Source organism: Triturus cristatus, chromosome 7, assembly GCF_964204655.1.
Source record: "Triturus cristatus chromosome 7, aTriCri1.1, whole genome shotgun sequence".
Lineage (NCBI taxonomy): Eukaryota > Metazoa > Chordata > Amphibia > Caudata > Salamandridae > Triturus > Triturus cristatus.
The window spans coordinates 1290663152-1290689097 of NC_140590.1; the positions used below are offsets into that span (position 1 = coordinate 1290663152).

The following is a 25946-nucleotide window of genomic DNA, read 5'->3' on the forward strand; positions in this document are numbered from 1 at the left end:
AATAGAAGAAACAATGCAAAACAAACATGTTAAAGAATGCCACTTTTAAGGTATACAAGGGTGGACATCGGGGAGGAGGGTGGGTCAGTGAGGAATCCACAGGCAGATACTGTATCCACCAGAAAAAGCGTTACCGAAGGTAAGTAACTTGTTCTTCTGATGGATACATCTGCCTGTGGATTCCTCACCTTCTGAATAGAATAGCAGTACCACTCCCGAAGGAGGGTGTCCGCCCTTCTATACCAAAAAATCCTGCAGGACAGAGCACGCAAAGTGGCCCTCCCTCCTCAGTTCGAAATCCAAGCGCGGGGACACGCCGGGGCGCGTAACCATGCGCTTTACAAAATTCCATAATAATAATAATGCTTTGCAAAAGTGTGGAGGGAGGCCCAAGTCGCAGCCTTACAAATGTCCACGACAGGAACACCTCTGGCCAAAGCAGAAGTGGATGACTTGGCTACGGTGGAATGAGCTCCAATACCTTCAGGCGGTTCCTTACCAGCCAGGGCGTAGCAGATATTGACGCACAAGATGATCCATCTGGAAAGAGTGCGCTTGAGCACAGTCTTGCTCTTCATGCGTCCAACGTAGTCCACAAAGAGCTGATAGTCCAATCGCAAGCCTTTAGTCCTATCCAAATAAAAGGTAACCGCTCTTTTAGGATCCAGACGGTGAAGTCTCTCCTCCTCCTTGGAAGGGTGAGGGGGAGGATAGAATACAGGAAAAGTAATGGACTGCCCTAGATGGCAGAAAAGCAGCCCTGGTCCTGAGGACCATCCTTTCAGCATGAAGGGTCAAAAACGGGGGTTTCGAACCGAGAGCCTGAGCTCACTTACCCTCCTGGCCGAGGTAATAGCCACAAGAAAGACCGTTTTGAAAGACAGGAGTCTCAAAGGACAACAATGTAAAGGTTCAAACGGAGAACCCATCAAGAAAGTCAGAACAAGATTTAAATTCCATTGAGGCATAATAAAGGGAGTAGGCGGAAACCTATTGGTAAGGCCCTTAATAAATCTTAAAACAATGGGAGATTTAAACAAAGACGGCTGATCCGGCAAACAAAGAAACGCAGATAAAGCCGACAAATAGCCCTTAACAGTGGCCACAGCACAACCCCACTGCGCCAAGAACAGCAAAAACTGAATTATATCTGATAAGCGGGTCTTTTAAGGATCAATGGATCTCTCTCCACACCATTTGACAAATCTAGACCATCTGGAGGAGTAAATAGACTTAGTGGAGTGTCGCCTGGATGATAAAAACATCCACCACATCCGGCGGGAGAGAAGGAACTCAGATTGCCTCGATCAATCTGCAGGCATGAAGGTGCAGGCTCTGGAGGTGGGGGCGTAGAGCTGGCCCAGCGACTGCGAGAGAAAGTCTGCCCTGCAAGGGAGACGGAGCGGAGGGTGCAATGAGAGGTGAAGTAGATCTGTGTACCACACCCTTCTTGGCCAATCCAGAGCGATCAATATGGGCCCGGTCTTGGCGAATCTTCCTCAGAACCCGAGGAATTCAGGGTATGGGAGGAAACGCGTAAAGGAGTTGCAAACTCCAATCCAACTGAAACGCGGCCCCCCAGAACCCCCTGCATCGGATACTGGAGACTGCAGAACAACAGGCAGTGCGCATTCTCGTGAGTGGCAAACAGGTCCAACCGAGGAGACCCCCACATCTCGAAGATGTGATGGACCACTTCTGGATGAAGTCGCCACTCGTGATTGGCCGAGTAATGCAGACAGACTGTCCGCACGAACATTCAGCACACCGGCTAGATGATTTGCAAACACACAAATCTGATGACCCTGAGCCCAGGACGAGAGTCGCAGAGCCTCTCGACAGACGATACGACCCTACACCTCCCTGTTTGTGGATGTACCACATCGCGGTAGTGTTGTCCGTCAGGACCTGAACTGACGGACCGCCAAGGGAAGGAAGGAAAGCTTTTAGTGCCAAACGTATCGCCCGCAATTCCAGAAGGTTGATGTGAAGCAACCTTTCCTCTGGAGACCAAAGACCTTTGTCCTCCAGATCCCCCAGATGAGCACCCCACCCTAGAGTACAGGCATCCATGATCACTGTGGCCACCAGTGGAGGAAGCTGAAATGGCTTTCCTTGGGAGAAGTTGCCTTCCGCGCTCCATCAAGTCAGTTCCGCTGCAGTGTCTCTGGAGATCCTGACCGTCTCCCTGAGATCCCTGTTGTGTTGAAACCACTGCCTGCGGAGGCACCACTGGAGTGCCCTCATGTGCCAGCGTGTATGGTTGACCAACAGAATGCAGGAGGCGAACAGAGAGCAGGCGAAGGACCATCAAGACTGGAACAACTGGTCCATTGTGAAACAAAGGGATAATTTCCTGAATGTCGATAATCCTTTGTGGAGGTGGAAAAGCTCTACACACAGTATCCAGTACCGCCCCTATGAACAGGTTGCGCTGAGAGGGCACCATGTGAGATTTGGGCACATTTATTGAAAAACCCAAGTTGAACAACAGCTGAGCTGTTACTCGCAGATGATTAAGCACTATCTCCGGCGACTCCGCTTTGAGTAGCCAGTTGTCCAGATAGGGGAAAACTGGAATCCCCGACCTCCTGAGATGAGCTGACACCACCACCTTTGTGAAGACTCCAGGTGCAGTAGTAAGACCAAACGGGAGGACCGAAAACTGGTAATGCTGCAACCCTACCATGAAACGGAGATACTTCCTGTGCGACTTCAGGATGGGGATGTGAAAATACGCATCCTGTAAATCGATTGACACCATCTAGTCCTCTTACTGCAGCGCCTGAAGAACCTGAGCAAGGGTCAGCATCTTGAAATTCTCCTGTTTGAGGTAAAAATTCAATACCCTGAGGTCCAGGATCGGACGTAACCTGCCATCCTTTTTGGGAATCGGGAAATACCAGGAGTAGCATCCCTAACCCCTTTCCTGCTCCGGGACTACCTCTTTCGCACCTTTTTGCAATAAGACAAGGACCTCCTTCTGGAGAAGAAGTAAATGATCTTCCGAACAGAATCCTTGGCAAGGAGGGTAAGGAGGAGGGAATTCCCGAAAGGGAAGGGCGTACCCATTCTCCACAAGATTCAAAACCCGAAAGGTCAGAAGTGACAGATTTCCAATCCTGTAGAAAGTGGGACAGTTGACCCCCCCCAGGACCCACATGCTCCAGGATGGAGGATCTAGGGCTGCTTTCCTCCATTACCTGGGGGAAGAGGAGGAGGAGAAGAAGAATGGATGGGTGGGTGGGTTGACCCTTGCGGGCGACCCCTGTTTTTCCCTCTGTAAGATTTGTAAACAGGGTTTTGTTTATGCGGAGGCTGTCGCAGACTACAAAAGGAAGACCTTCCAAATCCTCAATACTTTCTATAACCAAACCCTCTTGATTGAGTTTGCAAACCTAAGGACTTTGCTGTCCTTGAATCTCTGAAACGCGAATCAGCCTGCTCTCCGAACTTTTTTGATACAAACGGAAGGTCAAGGAGGGTAGCCTACACATCTGGAGAAAACCCAGAGGATCTGAGCCAAGCCTTTCTCCTGGTAACGATGGAAGTGCTCATAACCGTGGCCACCGAATCAGCTGTGTCAAGACCAGACTGTATAACCTGACTAGCTGCAGCCCGTGCATTCGTCAGAACCTCCATAAAAGTACCACGTTCCTCTACAAGAAGCTTGGGTGCTAATTGTTTAGCAGAATCCATCAGGGCGTGTATGCATCTCCCCAGAAAACAGGTAGCATTGGTTGACTTTAACACCATGCTAGAAGAAGAAAATACTTTCTTGGCCGATAGCTCCAATTTTATTTTAGAGTCCCTGTTGGCAGGAGCTTGAGGAAATGCGCCTGTAGACTGTTTAGAACATGATGCTTGTACCACTAAGCTTTTAGGGGATGGATGAGATAAAAGGAAAACAGGGTCTCCTGGAGCAGACCTGTATCTCCTTGCCACCGATTTCGAAACCGCAGGAGCAGACAGAGGTGTACGCCACACTTGAAGGATAGGCTCAGTTTAAGCCTCATTAAACGGCAACAGTGGCTCAATTATAGATGGAGAATGTAAAACCTCTAAGCAAATTTGGTTTGTACTCTGCTGTAGGCAACTGCAAGTCCAAAAGCTCCGCAGCCTTTCTGATGACCGTATGATAGGGAGCCACCTATTGAGATGGTGAGGCTCTAGAGGAAGAAAGCTCCCACTCCGGGGAGGTGTCCAGGCCACTAGCCTCTTGAAGACCCTCAAAATCGTCGACAGACGCCTCGATTACGCCTTCAACATCCTCTTTTCAAAACTGTTCTTCCTTCAACAGTCTCTGTGCCTCTCTTCTCGAACGCAACTTCGGTTGTGGCACCGGCAGCGCCACACGTGGCCCCGATAGCTCATGAGCCGGCGTCGATTGAGGATCCGATGCAGGAATCGGCGCCGTATGAAGTCGAGAGGAAGGACCACCAGATGGTGCCGGGGACTGAGTATATGGCGTCGAAAACATTGATGCCTGAAACTGCCAAGACAGCGCCATCGGCATACAAGGCTCGAAGGGTGCCTGGGCATATTGTTGCGGCACGCCCAAATTGAAGGCAAGCGGACCCACAGGACCCGAACGTGCTCCGGAGGGGCAGGCAGCATTGGCAAACGTGCCATACATAGCATTTAATAAATGCGTGGGAAATGGAGGATACGGAGCAGAGTCAGGATCCACACGAGGAACATCTGGCGCCGGAACAGCCGGATCCACAGGTGGAGCACAGGCACAGAAGGTTCGTCCTGAGCCGGTAAGCCCTCCGAAGCCGGAGAGCCCCTCGGCGTCGGTGACCGCCCCGGGGTACCTTTAGGCAAAGCAGAATGAACCGGAGTCGCCTGAGGAGATGGCGAAGGCGATGAGACACAAAGTCCTTTTGTCGACGTGCCTTCAACGAACGACGCCGAGAGCCATGCCTCCTCTTCTTTATCTGCTTCCTCGACTTCGAAGCACGCAAGGTTGAAGACTTCGACTTCTATTTGGACCTTTTCCGGCCCCCCTTCTCCTTCCTTGCTCTTGCCATAAAGAGCTTGGCCTCACGCTCTTTCAAGGCTTTTTGGTTTATCTTAAGACAGCATGAACAGCCCTCCATATCATAGTCCGATGACAAACACCACAAACAGTCCTTATGGGGGTCAGTGATGGACATATGACCCCCACACTCTCTACAGGGCTTGAATGCAGACTTTTTTGAAGTCGCCATTGTGCAGCTACAGTTATAACTCGGACAAAATACAAAGTAACTCGAAAACAGTATGGAGAGTCCCAGAAAACCGTTGCGCGTCGAGGGCGCGGAAAAAAGGGAACGGACGTCATCACGTCGACGAGGCTCTCTTATGGCTCCGGTGACGTCATGCGGAGTCGCGAGCGGAGCTGTGGCATTGTGACGACTTCATCGGGGTGGAGAGCTTGGAAAAACGTTTCCGCAGAATGCTGGCGCAGGGGATATTCAAAAGGTGAGGAATCCACAGGCAGATGTATCCATCAGAAAGGGAGGTATGGAAGCATTTCCGCTAAGCATGCTAGCACAGCAGATCTGGCAATGGGCAGTCTCTCAAGGAATCATTCTGTAAACAATACATCTACCGGGGGTATACAACACAACAGCAGATCTTCTGAGCAAGCAAAACAACTGCTCCCATGAGTGTGAATAGAAGCACAAGACAGTACAATACATTTTCAAACTCTGGAGAACCCCAGTGATAGACCTGTTTGCGACAATACAGAACAAGAAATGCCAGTTCCTTGCATTGAGGATTCCTCACTACCTGTCAAAAGGGAATGCCCGGTCACTAAATTGGTCAGGCACATTTGCATACACTTTTCCACCAATACCTCTAACCCAAAGACTACTGGAAAAAGCAAGACAACCAGGGACAAACCAAATTCTCATTGCCCAACAATGGGCCAGACAGACATGGTATTCAAGTCTGCTAAAACTGTCCAAGGGACAAATAATTAAAATCCGAGCGAAGAAAGACCTGTTGACAATGCAACAGGGCTAAATCTTTCATCCAGAACCAACAACGCTACACCTAGTGGCTTGCACCTGAATACGTAGAGTTTGGTCACCTCAACGAACAATGGAAATTCTAAAGGAAGCAAGAAAGCAAACTGCAAGAAAAAACAAACAAGAAAATGCTATGCCGCAAAATGGAAGCAATACACCACTTGGTGCACAGCTAACAATCAAATAAACTCAAACAAGGCACGAGAAACAGTGATCATATATCTAACTCATCTCCTAGACAGTCATAATAACTACTCAAGCATAAATGGTACACTGCGCTGCCATCGTAGCTTACACCAGCAGAAAATCATGCAAGAGCTTCTTCACAAGACCCGTCATAAAACAATTCCTAGAGGGGGTCTAAAAGAATTGCCCCCCCTAGAACAGCTCAAGTTCCCATGTGGATTCTAAATACAGTGCTCACACAACTTATGGCAAAACCATCTGAGCACATGCATAAGGCAGAACTCAAGCACATCACTTAAAAACAGCATTACATCCCTATGGAGAGTAAGTGAGTTACAAGTGTTGACCATACAAGAACCATACATGCAAATCCACAAAGACAAGCTTATTTTAAAAACAAATCCACAATTCCTACCAAAAGTGGTATCCAAATATCACTTAAATCAAAGTATTCTCCTTTTGGTTTTCTACAAAAACCCCACAACTATAGGGGAAAAACCCTCCATTCCCTGGATGTAAGGAGAGCACTACTGTATTACCTACAGAAAACAGAACAAACTCGCAAACCCAAACAGTTGTTTGTTGCCTATGCACATACTAACACTGGGACGCCTGTCACAAAGGCAACAATCTCACGATGGATAGTCCAAACCATCCAACTAGGTTATACCACCAGTAGCAAGGAATTAAAGGTACAACCAACAGCTCACTCTACTAGGAACAAGCATTGGCATAGCAAATAGGTCTTGCCTTTGGGACGTTATAAGTGTTTAGGGAGAGAAATTGGCAATGATTTTAAGGTATGTTGTAAAGCAATGTTGTAGTCAGTCTTCAGAATCGCTAGTGAATGGTTACAGGACACCCTAGCATGGTTTGAAGACAAGTCTTCAAGCACCCAGGCAACTTGGGGCGGAGAAGTGTAAATAGTCATGTCCATGCTGGATGGAAGCTAATAGGTACTGGGAAGGGGCAAGCAGGTGTGCCACAAAGACGAACAAACAAAGCAAATGCTGGTGAAGGGAGAGAGTATTGTTGACATGCTGCAGCTGGGGGCACTACTCTGATCACTTGCAACAGACATGGATCTTGGGCAGCCCACTGCAGTCCTCGGTGTGGAGCAGTCAGGGCTTCTTGGACCCTTTGTTTGTGTCTTTGGACCTTGGGCTGGCAGGGGGCGTTTTTGTAGGCATAAAGGCTGACCAGCAGAGCTTCATCAGAGCTCCTAATGGAGGGCAAGCAAGGAGCATGTGAAGTGCCCATGTGAAAAACACTGGACCCTCGGTGTTCCAGCAGATTTCACTCCAGCAGATCTGCGAATTACAGAGCACTCGAAGTGATGCGCTCTAACTGGATGGCTTAGCGTTCTGATCTCACTGACAGATGCTGCAACTTTTTTTAAAGTGAAGTAGTGGGGCATTTACACAGGTATACCAGGATCATCCAACTGGCATGGGGGAATAAATATAGCACTGCTATATAGGAGAATAATGCTTACTGATCTGTAATTTTATCTTTCTACTGAGTACCTCCTTATACTGTTGTCTCTACTTCAAGTAAGCATGTATTGTACTTAAGTAATTATTTGCCCTCTCGTGTGGGTTCTTCAGCCAGCGGTAGAGCATGGCATTCACAGAGATACATCGCTGCTTTTTAGTTGAAACTTTACATTTTATTAAGCCATTTATCGATCTCATCAGCCCCCAGTCCCCTTCTCTGGTTTGTGTTGCAAGTGCTGCTTTAACGTGCCCACCTTATATAAAATTCTGGTACCAGCCACACGGTTCAGCAACTTTAAGGCTAGGACACACACTACTACACAGCATGTAATCGTTTTTAATTCTTAAGTACCAGATAACGAGTTGTTTCGGATGTGTACATTTTTTGCAGGATATATTAAAGAGGAACACTCGCCTGTCAGCGCCCTAGAAGACGGCAACCTTACAACGCAACATTCGCTCCAAAAGGCAAAGAACAGAAAACCTAGGTTGCAAGGAGTCTTCAAGTATCTGACCAATAGGAGTGCACAACGTCAGCCTTCGGGAGAGTAAGCAGCCAGTGGCGTAATGCCGCCAGGAAAAATAGTATTGAAAGCGACAATGCGTAAAGATATCGCCAGTACCTACATACTCTTCAATGTTTGGAAATCTGACACGCCTGTGTTCCTTCTGATTGGAGGTTTTATTCTTGAATTGATTTTTAAAATGAATGTGATGTATACTTAGGTCGGTGTTTACTGTCAGCCTACAGCCTCTGGTGTAACTAGCGGGTGCCATTCCTTTGCCATCTCGAGCTCCACTGTTAAAACAAGCACGCTAGCGAAAGTGAAAGCGACTGTTAATTTGTAACATGATCCACAACAGATGGCACCCTGCGTGCCGCTGCTCGCTCCTGACAGCTGGAGGCTGTGGGAGTGAACCTTTACAGAAAAGGTGGGACATGCACCCACCTTTGGCCATTTGCGTGCTTTCATTTTTGAAAGCCACACGCAAACGCCAATAGAATGTGTGGGAAATAAAAAGCCACACGCAGGAGTTTAGCGAAAGTCTGGAGTGATTCCAAGAGGCCCTCTCCTAGAGTAGTGCATGCGCGCTGCACTAGCCTCGACCTAAAAAGGAAGCGACTCCAGCATTTATGGCCAATGGGCCCATACACACTATATGGGCAGCAGCTACATTGGCATCACCACACACCTTCACCAAACATTACAGTGAAGACATACAAATGAATAAGGAAGCACAAATAGGACAGAAATAACTTCAACACCTGTTCGCAAGGTCTTCCTCTTACAACAGCCTCCCCAAGATGGGGGAAACTGCTACGTAATCTGATGCACAGCTTGGGAATCCAGAAAAGGATTCACGTAGCAAAACGAAATGGTTACTTACCAGTAGGAGTAGTTTTTTAGCTTGAAGAATTTTTGGGATTCGCATGCGACTCACCCGGTCTCCCCTACAAGGAATGCAAACAGGTGGCGAAGCAAGTTATAATAATTATCTAAAGGACCATCTAAAGGAGTAGACTAAAAACACATAAGAAAAAAAGAATCCGAAGATGGCTACCACGCACAACGACCTCCAGGGCGCCGTCTGATGTCACACAGGGGACGTACCTGGCGAATATAGCATGCTACAACGCATGCTTTTACATCACGTTCCGTAACAACGCGGTCGTTCCAACGACCGCGTTGTAAGAACAGATGTCATTACATCGCAAGTCATTAGATCGATTTGCACTAGATGGTGCTCCAACATTAGGAATAGTGTAATTAACTATTCCAACTCCACCCTGCGCAACAGTAGGGAAGGTGTTGGAGCGCCATCTAGTGCACGTTGTTCTATTGACTTGCGATGTAATTGCATTGCGTTCTAACCGGTTGTTGTAACGACCGCGTTGTTACGGAACACGATGTAACAACCGCGTTAAGGTTGTTTCCCGTACCTGGCACCAAATGGTGGTCGACAATGCCCAAAACAAGAAAACAACAACAACAACAAAAAAAAAAAGACTACTCCGGACCCAACCACTAGATGGTGGAATAATGCAAAGCATGTGAATCAAGAAAATTCTTCAAGCTGCAAAACGACTCCTACTGGTAAGTAACCATTTTGTTCCAGTTCACACTGGACCATCTGACAAATTTTGTGTGACTGTCTTGAATAGCCTGTGTAGGGGACGCCCAATGTATCTTAAGGCTCAGACTAGAAAATCCATTATTCAAACGGCTCTATTCTTCTAGATTGATGATCAGACAGAGCTGAAGGAAAATCATTTTGAATTACTTTGATTGTGGATGCCTATATCACTAAGCTTTCTGGGGTCAGATGGTGTGTAGGAAAAGCTAGGTTGCCTGGAGCAGGACAATGGAGTTGAGCGGCCTACCTATTAACAGCTGTACTTGAACATGGCTTCGATCCACATACCCAAAGGTACCTCATTATGTGGTAACAGGAGCTCTGTAGGGGCCTGACCTGGTGGAAGTACCTCAGTTCACACAGTCTCAACTCCATAGCGGGTAGCTGTAAGTCTAGAACTTCTGTAGCCCTTCGCCTAACTACAAAGGTGGAATTTTCATCATTGGGAGGACCCGTGTAAGACATGGCCAGAGTCCGGAGAGGTATTCAGACCAGTGGCATCTCAAGTCCTTCATACCCCTTTTCCTCAACATATTGGGGATCACAGTTCTCTCCTTCATCGCAATTGTATGAGTCTGGGTCAAAACGATTCTGTAGAGTTTGGACCCACCCACGTGGTAAGAACAAAGTATTGGAATATGAAGGATTGCAAATAGGCTGCATGCCTGTCAGAGCCGGCGCAATCTCAGTTGTGGTAGATTCTGCTCAGAGCTGGATAGCATGATGGGCTACCCTTCCTCCTTGGTCGTTGACGTGAAGGGAAGCAGCACAGGGGTTGATGCAAGGACCAAAATCGGCATTGGAGTAAGGTCTGAAACACATATATAGGCGCAAGAGGTACAGATGGCACCAAGGATGGACCTGCCAGTGGAAGTCCGAAAAAACCTGCTGATCCTCTAGGCTCAATGCCACACCAAAGGGAGCAGCTAAAGTGCAGAAAATGGGCAACATGGCCTCAACTTGCTCTGACAACGCAGATGGGGGTATGCCAGGATCAGACTCTGAATTTGCTCTGTTGGAGATAAGGAGTGAGACCAAGAGCTATAGCGATGCCCTCTGAAACAGAGTGCTGGGAAGGGACTGATTCCTGCTTCGACTTTTCATGCTTTTTCTTAGACTTAACTGATGCTAGGGTAATATTCACAAGGTGGAGAATCTGCAGTTAGAAGTATCCTTTATAAAGATATAATCAGAAAGAAGGTGATGCTAGGAAAGGGCAGTCTACAGCCTTTTCAGGAACAGAGCCCATATAAGTGGTCTGGAAAGAAGGCTTTATTGGAGACCAAATGCAAATAGTATTATGGCCATCATCACTTTCCTTTTAGAATGTACAATGGAATACCAGGGGAAGAAATATACTTTTTCTCAAGCTGCAATCGCGAGAAATGGCTGGACAGCCTGTGTTGCAAAAATGGTTGACTCAAGATATTATTTATGTGCCTCTTTTATTTTAACTGATGGCCTGGTCTGGGTGGACCAGGGATGTATCAGCTTCAGGAGAAAATAATGCAGAGGTTATATGGAACTGGCTTTCATAAGATTTGTATGTCTATTTCCAGCTGTTCCTCTCCGCCTTCACTTTTCATGTGGCAATATATCCTACTATCAATCAATTAATCAATCAATCAATACATTTGTAAAGCACACTACTTACCCGTGAGAGTCTCAAGGCGCTGGAGGGTGAGGAGTGCTGCTACTGCTCGAAGATCCAGGTCTTGAGGAGTCTTCTGAAGGTCAGCAGGTATTGGGTCTGCCGTAGGTGGATGGGGAGGGTGTTCCAGGTCTTGGCGGTGAGGTCGGAGAACAATCTGCTGCCGGAGGTCGCTCTTTGGATGCGGGGGGACTGTGGCAAGGGCGAGGTCGGCGGAGCGGAGCTGGCGGGTGTGTAGGAGCAGAGTCGTCTGTTGAGGTACGCTGGTTCGGTGTTGTGGAGTGCCCTGTGTGCGTGGGTGAGGATCTTGAAGGTTATCCTCTTGTTGACGGGGAGCCAGTGCAGGTCTCTCAGGTGGGGTGTGATGTGGCTGCGGCGAGGGATGTCGAGGATCAGGCGTGCAGAGGTGTTCTGGATGCGTTGAAGCCGTTTCAGGAGTTTAGCCGAGGATCCTGCGTAGAGGGCGTTTCCGTAGTCGAGCCTGCTTCTGACGAGGGCCTGGGTGACCGATCTTGTTTTGGTGGGGATCCTCTTGCGGAGCATGCGGAGGGTGTTGAAGCAGGAGAAAGAGACGGCGTTGACCTGCTTAGTCATGGAGAGGGTGGAGTCGAGGATGACCCCTAGGTTGTGTGCGTGGTCGGTGGGCGTTGGAGCGGTTTCCAGTGCGGTCGGCCACAAGGAGTCGTCCCAGGCTGAAGGGGTGGATCGGAGGATGAGGACCTCCGTCTTGTCAGAGTTCAGCTTCAGTCGGCTGTTCCTCATCCATTCGGCGACGGCCTTCATTTCTTCATGGAGGTTGGTTTTGGCGGTGCGGGTGTCCTTGGTGAGGGAGAGGATCAGCTGGGTGTCATCAGCGTAGGAGATGATGTTGAGGTCATGCAGTCAGCGACGTGGGCGAGCGGTGCCATGTAGATGTTAAACAGCGTTGGGATGAGCCCTGGGGTACGCCGCAGATTATCTTGGTGGCTTCGGAGCAGAAGGGGGGGGGGGGGGGGGGGGGGGAAGGCGGACGCTCTGTGTTCTGCCGGAGAGGAAGGAGGTGGTCCAGTCCATGGCCTTCTCTTGGTTCCCGGCGTCGTGGAGGCGTGTGCGTAGTGTGCGGTGGAAGACCTTGTCGAAGGCAGCTGATAGGTCCAGGAGGATGAGGGCCGTGGTTTCTCCGTTGTCTAACAGGGCCCTGATGTCATCGGTGGCAGCGATGAGGGCAGTTTCGGTGCCGTGGTTGCTGTGGAACCCGGACTGGGATGGGTCCAGGATGCTGTTCTCCTCGAGGTAGCGGGTCAGTTGTTTGTTGACTGTCTTCTCGATGACCTTCGCCGGGAACGGGAGCAGGGAGATGGGCCGGAAGTTCTTGAGGTCCTTCGGGTCCGCCTTGGGTTTCTTGAGTAAGGCGTGGATCTCGGTGTGCTTCCAGCTCTCCAGGAAGGTTGCTGTCTCGAAGGAGATGTTGATGGCTTTCCGGAGATGGGGTGCGATGGCGGTGCTGGCTTTGTTGAAGATGTGGTGTGGCCATGGGTCTGACGGAGATCCGGAGTGGATGGTGTTCATGATCTTGATGGTGTCGTCACTTGTGTTGGTCCAGGAGAGCAGGCAGTTGGTGCGGATGGTGGTCGTGGGGGCGGAGGTCTCAGTGGTTGTCAGGGTGGTCGTGGCGCTGAAGCGGTCGTGGATGTCTGCGATGGAAGAAGGTGGCCAGCGAGTCGCACAGGTCTTGCGAAGGTGGGATGTCGGTGTTGGACCTGGGGTTGGAGAGTTCCTTAACGATGTTGAAGAGTTCTTTGCTGTGGTGTGTGTTGTTGTCTAGGCGGTCTTTGAAGGCCCTTTTGGCGGATCTGATGGTGTCTGCGGGTGGCGTTCTTGTGGGCTGCGTAGCTGTCCGGTGTTTGTTCATGGAGCCAGTTCTTCTCTAGCTTTCGGCAGGTTTGCTTGGAGGCCTGGAGGTATTCAGTGAACCAGCTGGCTTTCTTGTTGGTTTGGCTGTTGGAAGGTTTCTTGAACGGGGCGAGGGCGTTAGCCCAGTAGTCAATCCACTGTCTGAGGTTGCGGGCGGCGGTGTCTGGGTCGGTGGGTGGGCTCTGGGCGAGGGTGGTGGTTAGGTAGTCTTCGGTGACTTTGTTCCAGGAGCGGTGAGGCGGTGCGGTGGTGCGTGGTGGGCTTCCGGAAGGTGAAGTGGATGCAGCGATGGTCGGTCCAGTAGAGTTCGGTGGTGTGGTTGAAGGAGATGTGGGGGCTTGCGGAGAAGATGGGGTCGAGCGTGTGGCCGGCGGAGTGGGTGGGTGTTGTGACGAGTTGTCTGAGTCCGAGGTTGGCGAGGTTGTCGATCAGGGTGGTGGAGTAGTTGTTGTTCTCGAGGTGGAAGTTCAGGTCTCCGAGGAGGATGTAGTCTGTGGAGGTGAGGGCGTGTGTGCTGACGAAGTTGGCGATGGAGTCCGGGGGGGGTCTGTAGACAAGGCTTTCTCTGAGGGTGGTGTTGGGGTCGGTGTGGATCTGGAAGTGCAGGTGTTCGGCAGTGCGGAGGGTGTCGTCGGTGTTGGTCGAGATTCTTAGAGTGTTCCTGTGGACGATGGCGATTCCTCCTCCTACTCCGTTGGTGCGGTCCCTGCGGGTGATCTTGTAGCCATCCGGGATGGCTATGGCGCCGAGGAGGGGGGTCTCCGTCAGGAAGGCGACGTCTGGGGTGGTTGAGTCGAGTAGGTCCCAGAGTTCGACGGCGTGTCTGTGGGCGGATCGGGTGTTGAGAAGGATGCAACTGAGGTAGTTTGGTTCCTTCCTGGTTGGTGGGTTGGCGGGCCGGATGCTGGTGAAGCTGCAGCTCCAGCAGGAGAAGGGTCCTTGGGTGCGTTTCGGGGCGGCCAGGCAGCAGGTGCGTGATCATCCGGCACTGAGTGCGTGGAGGGTGCTGGAGTCGTAGCAGTGTCGGGTGTCGTGGTGTTCGCGGGGGCCAGGGGTTATGGCGCTGGGCGCGGACGGGCTTGCCTTCGGGGCGCCAGCGGCCGCCATATAAGGGGAGGTGGGAGGGAGGAGCAGCTGGGAGCGGGGTGGCGAATGGGCACTGAGGGGGGCGGGCCTCAGGGGAGAAAGCGGCGGGAATACGAGCGCAGCAGAGAAAACAGTGAAATAAGGCATAAATAACATAATACAGTTAAGTACAGAAAAAGGCAATAACAGGAGCAGGTAAACAATTAAAACTGAAATTACAGGGGGCACAGTGGAGCATGCAAGACAGAAAATACAGGGGGAACAATAATGACACCAAGAGCAGCGGCGAACTTGCGGCAGTGGCGGGCTGGGACACACCAACACACTGGTGGTGCTGTGCGGCGTGGGGAGCAGCCTACCCTGAAAACAGGGTCAAGGGTGGCTTTGTGTTACATGCATGTCAGTAGGGTGGAATAAGTCACTGAAAAGAATGAAACGGTTGTGTGGAACTGGCTTTCAAGAGATTTGCACATTTTTACTTTTATATCTAAGTATTCCTCTCAGCTTTTCCTTTTCATGGGGCACTATAGGCAGTTGTGTAGCTGTGTGCTCCATGTATGTCAGTAAGGTGAATTAAGTCACTGAAAATAAGCCATTTTCCCGTCTTCTAGGTGGAGTCATTCACTGCAGGTTTGAATATATTATACTTCCAAGCTTGATAAACAGAAATTTGACAAGTCCGATTTCATAAACCAGATTACAATATGCAATGCAATACCACCTTAAACTCTCCAAGACAGATGTGAATTGTATGATTGATCCATCATACTTGATAGTTTGATGACCACACAGTGTTAGCTCATCCAAAGGCCTGTCGTAGATGTCCAAGCCTAATAAACTCTAGAAACAGACAATGGTGCACAGTCCTATACGACACTGGAGAGTAGAACTCATTGTTGGTGTCTGGACACAGTCAGCTCTCATCCGGCCTCTACAAAAGCAAGAGAAGCTCAGAAATAAACCCTGAAGCTAGTACTCTGGGGGGAATAAATGAAAACCCTTGGACTACAGGAACATCAAAGCTTATCAACTTAGAAAACTGCTTAAACTAAAAGCATTGCTTTTATATATACTTTGTAGTAAGTCGACATAAAGCCTTAAACTACAGCAGTTTTATAAATCCATAGTGGGTACACAGTTTTTGTTTTAACCCCAATACAGCAAATGCAGAAAACCTGTTGGGTTTTGCAAGACTTCTCAGCTAAAAATGGTCTGACCTAGTAGACCGAGCTCAAGAAATCAGTAAAAACAAACTGACTGAAGAACATGAATTTTGAAAGCCGCAGGCTCTGGCTTTTGCCACTGACTAAAGAAGGTGGATAGCTACAGCCCCGGCAAACAAGTAACTTCAACACGGACCTAGAGAAAATCCCATTGACAACACTATTGCATAAACACATTGCTAGTTACAGAACTTCTGCGGGAAGCGTCCTAAAGGCTGGGGATCAGCCTGGAATCATGGAATGCTTTCCTGCTGTAAGCGTTGAGAGGTGTACAGAAGGAATGCCCAGCGAGAAGAGATGCTGCCCTGGACTGCTGAAAGATCTACAAAAGGCCCAGCTGACTAAAAATCTGTCTGGAGGGTGACTCATCTAACCAATACCATGTAGAAGGCACAACTTCTTGTAGGTCAGTAGGTCTCTCAGACAAAGAAATATATGTATCACCTGGGTTGAGGAGCTGCAGAGCTGTTTTACTACATCATTGATGGCAAGTTTAACCAGTTTTTCCTGCATCGATGGTGAGCCTAACTTTTTCCCCGCATCACTTAATATTCGTACAGGGCCTGTTGCTGCCCTTTTTGAGTCCTAGGTGCCAGACCCAGAGATCTCACTGTTCATACACCAGACATGGGGTCAGGTTCCATTTGCTTGACTCAGCCATCCCAGTTTCTATCATCTTTGCAGCAGATACCATTTTAGAGATGTAACTGTTTAAAACTGTGGCTAGTCCCCAAGTGTAGTTACTAGATGGAAGTCCGTAAACCTTGGGTTCAACTGGGAGCCCTCAGGCCCATGGATACCTGTGACAGCAGAAAATCAATGTTACTGGCCATTTGAGATACAGACACTTAAAGCTTGTTACCACCAATAGATGTTATAGTGATGTAGAGGAGCGGTCAGGGGTGGTTTTGCTGGCAAAACACTTGTTAAAAACGGCTGCTATTGCCAAATACTACTTCAAAATAGCCACCATTAACAAAAAACTAGTCAAAGATGGCCGTTACAGCTGAAATCCTGTGATATTTGGCAATTCTCACATGACTACGTGAAGGTTCGGCGGCCATCTTGTGTATAAAATGTGTATCTAGTTTGTCTATAAATGCAGCAGGCGCCCACCAATTTGCCCCTATTTTTGAAGGAGTTTCTGGAGGACTATGGCTAGTTAGCGGAGATCAGAGATGAGCAGCATTGCAGTTGAGAGCGACTGAGAGTTGCACTTCAGAATTTGCTTTGAGATAGAAGACGCAGATGTACTTCTACCAACAGGTAGGAAACACATTTTGTTTAAAGGTTACAAAGTAAGATGAATAGAGAAATTTGCCAAGAACTTGACAGAACTGTTGAGAATTGTGCATACCTTGATTTAAACAATGAATGACGGGCAATTCAAAACAAAGAACCCTGATTAAAAGTGGATATTTCAAAGAGTAAAAACTTAAGTGCAAGTGCAACAAGAATTTAGGTATGAGTTAACACCGTGTTGTGGAGATTTATTAGTACATTTTGCTTAACAAAAACAAGAGTATTTGCAACAAGGCTCTTCAAAGGTTCTCCTTGCCTGAAGGTAATACAGACATAAGCCTTGATTCTCGGATAATCAATTCCAGTTTTATTCACCAGCCACGAGTGACATAGAACTAAGATTCTTACACAAATTCTATACAGATAAATCCCGATTGGCAATATTTTACGGTTATCCTAAGAATCTTATAACTGCAATCATTTGCGGTTTTCTCAAACTTTAAATGACTTATTGTGCCTTCCTCCATTACAGATCAGCTTTTCCAAAGTACCCTCCCTAAAATCTCTTCCTTTCATCTAGCCACTTTGATACTCTGTGAAGTATCCAATCAGACACAGAGCTGCAAGAAGGTGAGCTTCTGTGAGCTACTGTTCGAGGATCCTTCGACCTGACAAAACACCTTCGGGAGACTCCAAGACAGGATGGGGAAAATTGGGCAAAGTCGAATCTGAGAAAACAGATTCTGACAGTGGAACGGAGCTCGGACATTTGGCGATGTGCCTACTATGATGGTGAAGAACATCAGAAGTCTGATGAAAGCAGTTCTACAGCTAAAAAAAGTGACCGCCATAATTTCTAGTTGTTCAAATCAGATAAAGTGAATACGACTCACTTTACCTCATCCTACTGAGGAAGCCGGCACTCATCTATCGCAGCACTAATCAGGTCTTGCCTACTGTAATGCTCTTCACCTTAAATAAGACAACATTTTACTTTGTTGGATCCAATATATTTAATGTCATGCCACTTCATTACTAAGAGGGAGTAAGACTGCAACAGGCTAATCGGTATGATTGCTTTCAGACAGAATGCAGCAAGGGATTAGAATATGCATGCTATTACATTGATGAGGATGCAGGCAAGTGTAACTGTTGAACAAACCAGATTGGATGCGCTATTCAGAACAAACCAGATTGGATGCGCTATTCAGAAGGCTATGTAAAAAAAAAATGAGATCTTGTATTAGAAAATAACGCATGTTATGACAAGCCTGTGGTAAGGTTTAAGTGGTTGAACACATCTAGGCCACGCAAGAGAACGTTGGAGACAACCACTGGCAGCTAGCTGCATCACAGTGGAAAATTACTACAGATCCTTGAACAGTAACACATCCCTGAAAAGTACAATCTGAATAACCCTGGCATGCACCCACATCTCAGAAGTGACTCTAGGATTCCCATGAGGAAGATGCACAACCCCCTCTCCCCCTGCCATAACACCAACAATACTCAAAGTTAGAGAAAATGCTGTTTGAATAGAAAATAGGTTATGGTACTGGGCAGGAATCCTCAGCTTTGAGGACCTCAGCATTGTCCGGTCTCGCTGGGGGTTCTTCCTGTACCTACCAACAAGGTGAAGAACCTCAGTTTTTAGCTAGACTATACACTGTCAATACAGCCCCAGGCAGCCAACGTTGCCACCTCATGCTTTGCTATCATGAAGTGGCTTAAAAAGATACTGTGGATACTTCCTTTCTGTGCTAAAAAAAACAGTTTTTCAGGTCCCAATTTTGGTGGGGACGCGTCATTTGACTTGCATCAAGCAGTACAGTGCTTATATAGCATTCACTTCCAACATACGATGCTTAAAGGATTTTGCACTTCACCTGAAATAGAATCTGGCCAGGAGCAGCAGGGTCAGGGATAGGAAGAGGAGACCCAGGAAGACGTAGAGTGTTTGCTCCTCAGGAATTAAGTTCCACAATGCTGCCAATGGGCTCTGAAAGACAGAAGAGTGTTACACGTTTCATCAAGGCTATAAAACCTCGCTGCTTTAACACTCTTTAAAAGGAACTAATTCAAGCGCTAACTGAGTTGGAACACCTCTCCTTGCTTTGCTGCTTAAAGAAATTGTCTCCAATTTTATGCCAGCATGCAACATCTCCACTGGAGAATAACATTCAGCTTCCATAAACACTGTATATACCCATTTCAAATACTACTTAACGAGAGCTTCTATCCTCATTAATTTAATGCCCGTCAATCATAGTGAAACACTAACTAGGAACCCAAATTCCTATACAAGTAGAACAAACACTACCCAGAGTTGGGCAGACACTGGAGAATCTGCCTGAATCATTACATATATTTAGATCACATTACCAAGAGATCCAAATAGGAATACAACATACCAGCCAATGTCTTTTCAAGTTGTACTTGTAACACAATTACACCAAAAACTCTTAGTAAAGTCAACCATGTCATGGGCTACTGGGAGGGACTGGAATGTAACGGCTTACAGCCTTGTGATACGAGTAGATTATAGGGGAGCTAGTACAGCCCAATCCGTCAGCGTGAAGCAAACAGTACATCAAAGGCAATTCATTTTATAATCTGAATAACAAATTATAATCTTATTTTTTGTCCGTCAGTTACAGTTACCAATTAATTAAACCAGCAATTAGGAAAATTATTGGCCACTAAACCAAGATCTACATTACCTTGGTTACACAAATTTTGACAAACATGCTGTGCTTCTTGTTAAATAACGCTATTATCTTTTCGGGATTCTCGGACTAATTTATGGCCTGGGCTAACGCCTGCTGGAAATGTTAACATCTACTAAATTAGTTGCATGCTATAGGGAAGAGCTACAGGAGATCATACAAAGGCAGACATCAGTTTTTCCAGGGGCAAATCCACTTTCGGATGCACTTAAAGCAATTACAAATGCGGAGTTTCTCTTCAAGAAATTCAGTGAGAACATGTTTAGATGTCACCAAGTTCTCAATCAATCAAATATGATGGATGCTGCTATCAGTGGGGGGGAAAAGGAGATAGGGTTGCACTGAGGGTACTTACAGAGAAAGTAGATCATGCTTTACAGAACGTATGGCAAATTGCATAGCCATAAACAGGTAAATATTGAAGTAAAAATTTGGAAGTTGGTTCATCCACATTTCTACACCCCTGAGAAATGACATTGATTCGCAAATTTAGACTGTATCGAAATACGTCACATTTGCAAAGTAGCTAACTGGCTAACAATAGCTATGTTTTAGAATGTGGTCTTGAAATTGTTACAGATGTTGGCTAGAAGAGAAAAGGTCCACTTTTTTCTTGTCCCCCACCCTTTTATGAGCAGCTTAACAGTTAGTTTGGTTGTATAAGTGAGGGGAAAGAAAAGATTTCCTTTTCTCGTTATATGTATACAACCATATACAACTTTTTTTTATTTTTTAAAGTAGGCAAGATTAGGATTCCATTGAAGAATCTGCTTTGCTGATACACTGATTGATTATATAGCCAATCATGGATGCTTTTGACTGGTCTGAACACCATTATTTTTTCATCTTTACATCAATAGGATGTGCAAATGAGCATTTGGATATGATGGTTCATCCTTGCTTTTAGAAAGGATTGACAAAATGTTGAGCACCAATTGTTTTGGCATAACTCTTCATGCTACACTCAACCCGCTTCTTGGCACTGTAATAACAAATTATATGAATACCCAACTAAAAGTTAAACAAAAAACAGCTCGCCCTTTCTCCCACCATGATGTAGATGCCATGCACATACTATGTATATCTCCAGGGTTTCAGTGCCAGTATCCCCCAACAAAGCCTTCCAGAGTTCACGAGAAGTGGTGCCGAAGATGACTGTGATGAGGAGAAAAAACGGCAGCACAAGTCCCAAGAGGCCAAACAGGAGACCCTTCACCCAGGTCCGGCGGTTATACCTTTTGGTCTCACTGGAAGAAAATAAAAAGAGATTAAACACAGGGGCACACATCTAGCAAAGAACTCTTCTCAAAGGTGCTATTCAGTTATAAATTGTTGTAATCACCAACCAAATAAAAAACGTACACTGTTAGGAAGGCTCGCTCACAGACCAAAGAAACGGAGCATGAGGTGCAGCTCAATGACCAAAGAAAACAATATACAGACAACATGGAGGGGGTCTCATTTGAAGGTCTGTAAGTGTTACACCACAGACATCCCACTTGACCTCCACTCTACCGTATCCAAAAGAAAACCAGATTAAAAACAAGATTGCTTTGCCTGCGGTTAACTGAGCAGTATTTTGGGAAAGATGACATTGTAGATAAACTCATTAACTCAGTGTTGAGTCTGCCTGTCCGTATAGCTTTGCTCCCTCTATCCAAGCTAGCTCTAAGCTACAGTCCTATCACACTCTGGCATACACATGCTATTATAGAACTCTGTTACTTCATGCCTGCTACACTCACTCATCTTGCCACAGCATCCTCTCCACTGTGCTGTCAATCAGTTCACAGTCCTTCTCCAGGGCATTGAGGGTGTTCTGCACAGTCTGGTTGATCGTTTTCTCGATAGTTTTGCACACTTCATCGATCTGATTAACACATCGGCTGGGCTGAAAAAATAATGCCAGAAGGCCCAGAAAACAAATCAGTTACAATCTAAACAAGGGGCAGATAGGAACAGGAGAAGCATTGATATGGCTGAGTGAATTTGGAGATCAGGGTGGGTGGGAGATAAAGAGGAAGAGAAAATAAATTTACTTGAGAATTAGTAGACATTAATGTGACTTGAGTTGGCTCTCAGACAAGGCCTGTGTGCACATTGGAGAAGCATACTTTTAGGCTCCACACTCCACACATCATTTATGTGCATTTACATCTAACCTATCTATTCAACGTGTGCCTTAATTCATTAATCCATGTGTTTGACTTTAATAAAACTGTAGTACGTTAACACTTTTGAGCTAGTTAAGAAATCACATGTAGTTGTACTGAGTAGAATGAGGAGTAAATGCGTTTGCATTAGTTAATATTTACATTACAATAATCGTTCAACTGAAAAATGATTAATATTACTGTAATGTGCTTCTATTTCTACACTATTTAATTTAGCTTGATGTTAGGCCTTAGCTGAGCACTCCACATTTAAAGTTTGTCAGTATGCGCTTTTTCTTTAATCTGCAAGTGTGTTATCGGGTCCCTCGTTAGTTAAAGAAAAGGTTTATTATTATGTATTAGGCTGACAGGGAGGCCTGAGAATGGAAAGCGGTCAGCAGACAGGCAGCATGATGGTGAAAGGAGCCTCCTGAACCCGCCATACTAGGAAGATGTACCTCTAAATAACAAGCAGATGTGTACCTAATTTTGTGAGGATGGGAATTTACGGAGTTTACCGGCTCCCGGCAAAAGAGACATGGATATTCTTGAACCTCCGATTGCATCTTAATTAGTGTTCCCTAGTTAGTTAGAGCAGACTTCCTACTCGAACTTTGAGGGGAGCATATTTCTGTACCAAAGTTAACCTGAGTGGAAAGCTTCATTCTAGACACTCATTTCCTCTGAACCTCTACTGAGGAACACATTATGCGGACACCTTCTTTCCTTATAGAAATAACCCTTTTATTGCTTAATTTAGACAGGACGAGTTTCTTTAAAAAACACATAATTTGGATAATTTGCATTCTTTACATATAGATTGTTACCATTATGTACTTCATAATACTTAAATGTAGAGGGCTTGAGCATCTTAATATTTTGGCTGTACTAATATATTTCCTTAATCATTGCCAATTTCGTGGATTGTGATTGGACAAATAGTTGGAAAATAAAAACAATGTTTGTACACCCTTTGTACAAACTTAAAAGAAGTGCACGTACACATGGAAGGTAGGCATTACTCAGTAGAAGAATTGAATAAAATGTAAGAGTGGTATTTTCTAAGAAAATATTCGAATATACACACAGACACGTTCATGAACGTGATTCTACCTCTAAGTCAAGCAGTGAGTAGTAACCACAAGGCCCTTCGCCAGCTCAGTTCTCTCAGTTCAAAATCATGCGCTTTGGAAAAAGATACAAGAGTAACAACTGTTTATTCTGGGGCACTTTCCATCCGAATAGTAATTTGTTAGCAAATGTTTTCTATAATGTGGCACTTTTTCAATGGTTTTCCTTTTTTGTTTTGCATTTCTTTTTAATGAGGAAAGAAAGGTAAAATCATTACAAATACATAAGCATCCAATCAGCATTATTGTCTAGAGAATCTTATAACTCCAGTTATGCTTATTTCACAACATAGTAATAAGCGATTAACAAAATGTATGTTGTGATATACAATTTATTGCTATAAAGGATTGCTTTGAAAATTTTAAGCTTACAATGATACCTCACATACTGTGATCAGCTCTCCTTGTCTAAAACTCCTGCCTATCCCGAAAGACATTAATCCAGCAACAGGTAACCAGACATCTGCACTTCTAGCCATTTCCCTCCTGCCTTTACAGAGATATAAACTCTTTTCTAGATAGAATGTTGTCAGAAATTTAGTGATCCACCGCCGAAAGAAGAGGAGTTTTGGGTCCAACCATGCTGGTGCGATGCACATTTGTGCTACACCAACAGCGATGAAAAAAAAGATGCGCTTTACCTCTATCCTTCATACAGTGAGGATCTACGCCTAATAGCACTGTTGGGGTGCAAGATTAACCGGAGCAATTAAAATCCAGCTCAGGAATTGAAATTGGTTTCCACAGCCCTCCTGATTTCACACGAGAAGAACAAACACGATATCTGCATTGCCCAGCTCTGCAACGTGTATAATTAATAGTCCGTTCTTTTACCCCAACTACACATTTTCCAAGAGGTATTATAAAGATTATGCAGCATGTTAGAATGCTGAATTTTCAACCTGGCACTCCATAATATCTCCTGTCCGATAATTAAAGCCTGATGAAAACATATATCCTTTGGGGCAAGACCCAACCTTCTACCCAATTTCCCTTGCTATATATCTAAATCATCTGAATTAAGCTCCATGAGTAACCTATAAACAGTTTTAATTTAAGTTCCGCCTTCAACTATTAGGATCTCAATTACTAAAAGAACTGTTGATGGACAGAATGCAGAACAATATCATACATTCACCCCAGTACAGAGATCTGTGCCTAAATCCATCGTTTTTTTGTTCACCATGCCATATGCAAATCAGTCTGGACCCTGTGCCCTATGGGAACAGTCCAGCCCGAACTGCCAGGCAAGGTCCTCCTTGGACTGGAAACAAGCATCCTAGGACCGGTTTCGGGGTTTCACCCCTCTTCAATTAGTTTTCAGTTTTAGAATGAAGTCTCTTATTTTTAAGTATTTTAAGACATTTTGCTGCAGCAATCCATATATTGGCTGCAGAGCCACGAAAGAACAAAACTGACCATTGGAAAATACATCCTCTAATTTCCATATACACGCCTTCTGCCACAATGTGCAGTATTCATCATGGAGGACTAACGGAAACAAAGGAGATCCCTGGAGTGGAGTATACATACAATACTGGGCAATATCAAGTTTGCCCTTCAAAGCTACCCAGATCTTATATGCGGCTTCGACCGTTAATAAAATTGTTTTTTCAATAATAACTGGGCTCTAGATTTCTTAGAAAACATCTTTTAAAAACCTTTTCCAAAGTTAACTGATAAATGCTCAGTAGCCTACCTGGCTCTTGATACGGTCCATTAGAGCCAGTTGCTACCGGTTCCAGAAATTGCAGCAGAACGGCCCAAAAATAATAGTTAAGACAGGGTACAGCCCAGTCATGCATGTCCAATGTGGTGGTGGTGGTGGGGGGGGGGGGGGGGGGGGGGGGGGAGAGACGGCCAACAGGCCACTCTACAGACCCTTACTAATCTTAGTAACAATAGGTATGATAGTATTCCTCTATCACAGACCACAATAGACCCCTTAAGATCACTGCTAGGGATCCAAGAATAAGGGGGGAGGGCATAGTCAAGCCCCCAGTTATAATTAACAGGCCTTCTTCGCCTCCTAGGAATTTGGTCGACCAGGGCAACACGTCAGGTGAATTTGCACAAACATCTATGTGCTCCCTCGTGGAGCTCAAATCGACTGCAGTTAATAAGATTAATGGTCAACCACATGACAGCAGAAGCGGTTCAATAGTAATCCCCAAATTAGGGTAAGAACCCCCTCACAAGCTCATACGGATGGTGATAGGGGTAAACAAGGACCTTGGATGGATAGTAGATCCCTCCATCTACCGCCGGCTGCAGCACCCTTAGTGGTTATTTTGAGCAATGTGCCTCAGAGTCAGAATAGACACCTTGAATCCACTGGGCAACTTCTTTCCAAAACCAGACACTGGCTTAATTCTAAATTAAAGGGAGCCGGATTTTGGGATGAAGATATCCTTAATCATATGATCATGGCCAGACGTACTTTGTGGGTAGGCCCCCTAAGGAAGGAACTGAAGGGTGACTGCGTGATAGTCAATTTTGATAACATACAGTCTCCCAGAGTAATACTGGATATCTTGGGTGGGCCATTAAGGCCTAATGACGACTCAATAGCGGTCTTACCACTTGGGGTTTTTTTATAAGCAAGGTCCTCAATTATCTTATCCTCGGAACTTCACTATGGGGTATGGACCACAGAGCAAATTTGAGACCAGCCCCTAGACTATTTGAGGCCCCTGCTCAGAATAGGTTTGCACCACTATTTGACTTAGATGCTTGCGATTGACCATCACAATGTACCCTTCCTGTTATGGATTCCATCGAGGAGTGTGGAAAGGGCCATAGCCATCAGATATTTTCCCCATTAGCCCCAAAATTTGATCAAGGATCTAAATTAAGAGTACAGCTGACTCCTTCTGCTATGGAAACACAGGATTTTAAGGAGAATACACTCCGTGCGAATCTTTCTCTGATGTCCTGGAATGTTGCCGGATTGTCCTCCAAACTTCCATCTACTGACTGGTCGAATTTGGTGGACAGCCATGAT

General features: G+C 46.1%; 2 protein-coding genes across 3 annotated transcripts in view; one reads left to right on the forward strand and one right to left on the reverse strand.

The window, feature by feature from the left end:
- Positions 1–25946, forward strand: part of NUPR1 (nuclear protein 1, transcriptional regulator) — a 159110-nt gene that overhangs the window by 53757 nt on the left and 79407 nt on the right. The window lies entirely within an intron of this gene.
- Positions 1–25946, reverse strand: part of LOC146811914 (uncharacterized) — a 170208-nt gene that overhangs the window by 30824 nt on the left and 113438 nt on the right. Inside the window, exons 8-10 of the mRNA XM_085618875.1 lie at positions 21405–21550; positions 20735–20906; positions 18820–18932 (exon numbers count right to left, since the gene is read on the reverse strand). Of these exons, the coding sequence (XP_085475001.1) occupies positions 18820–18932; positions 20735–20906; positions 21405–21550 (431 nt within the window). The remainder of the gene's footprint in view (positions 1–18819; positions 18933–20734; positions 20907–21404; positions 21551–25946) is intronic.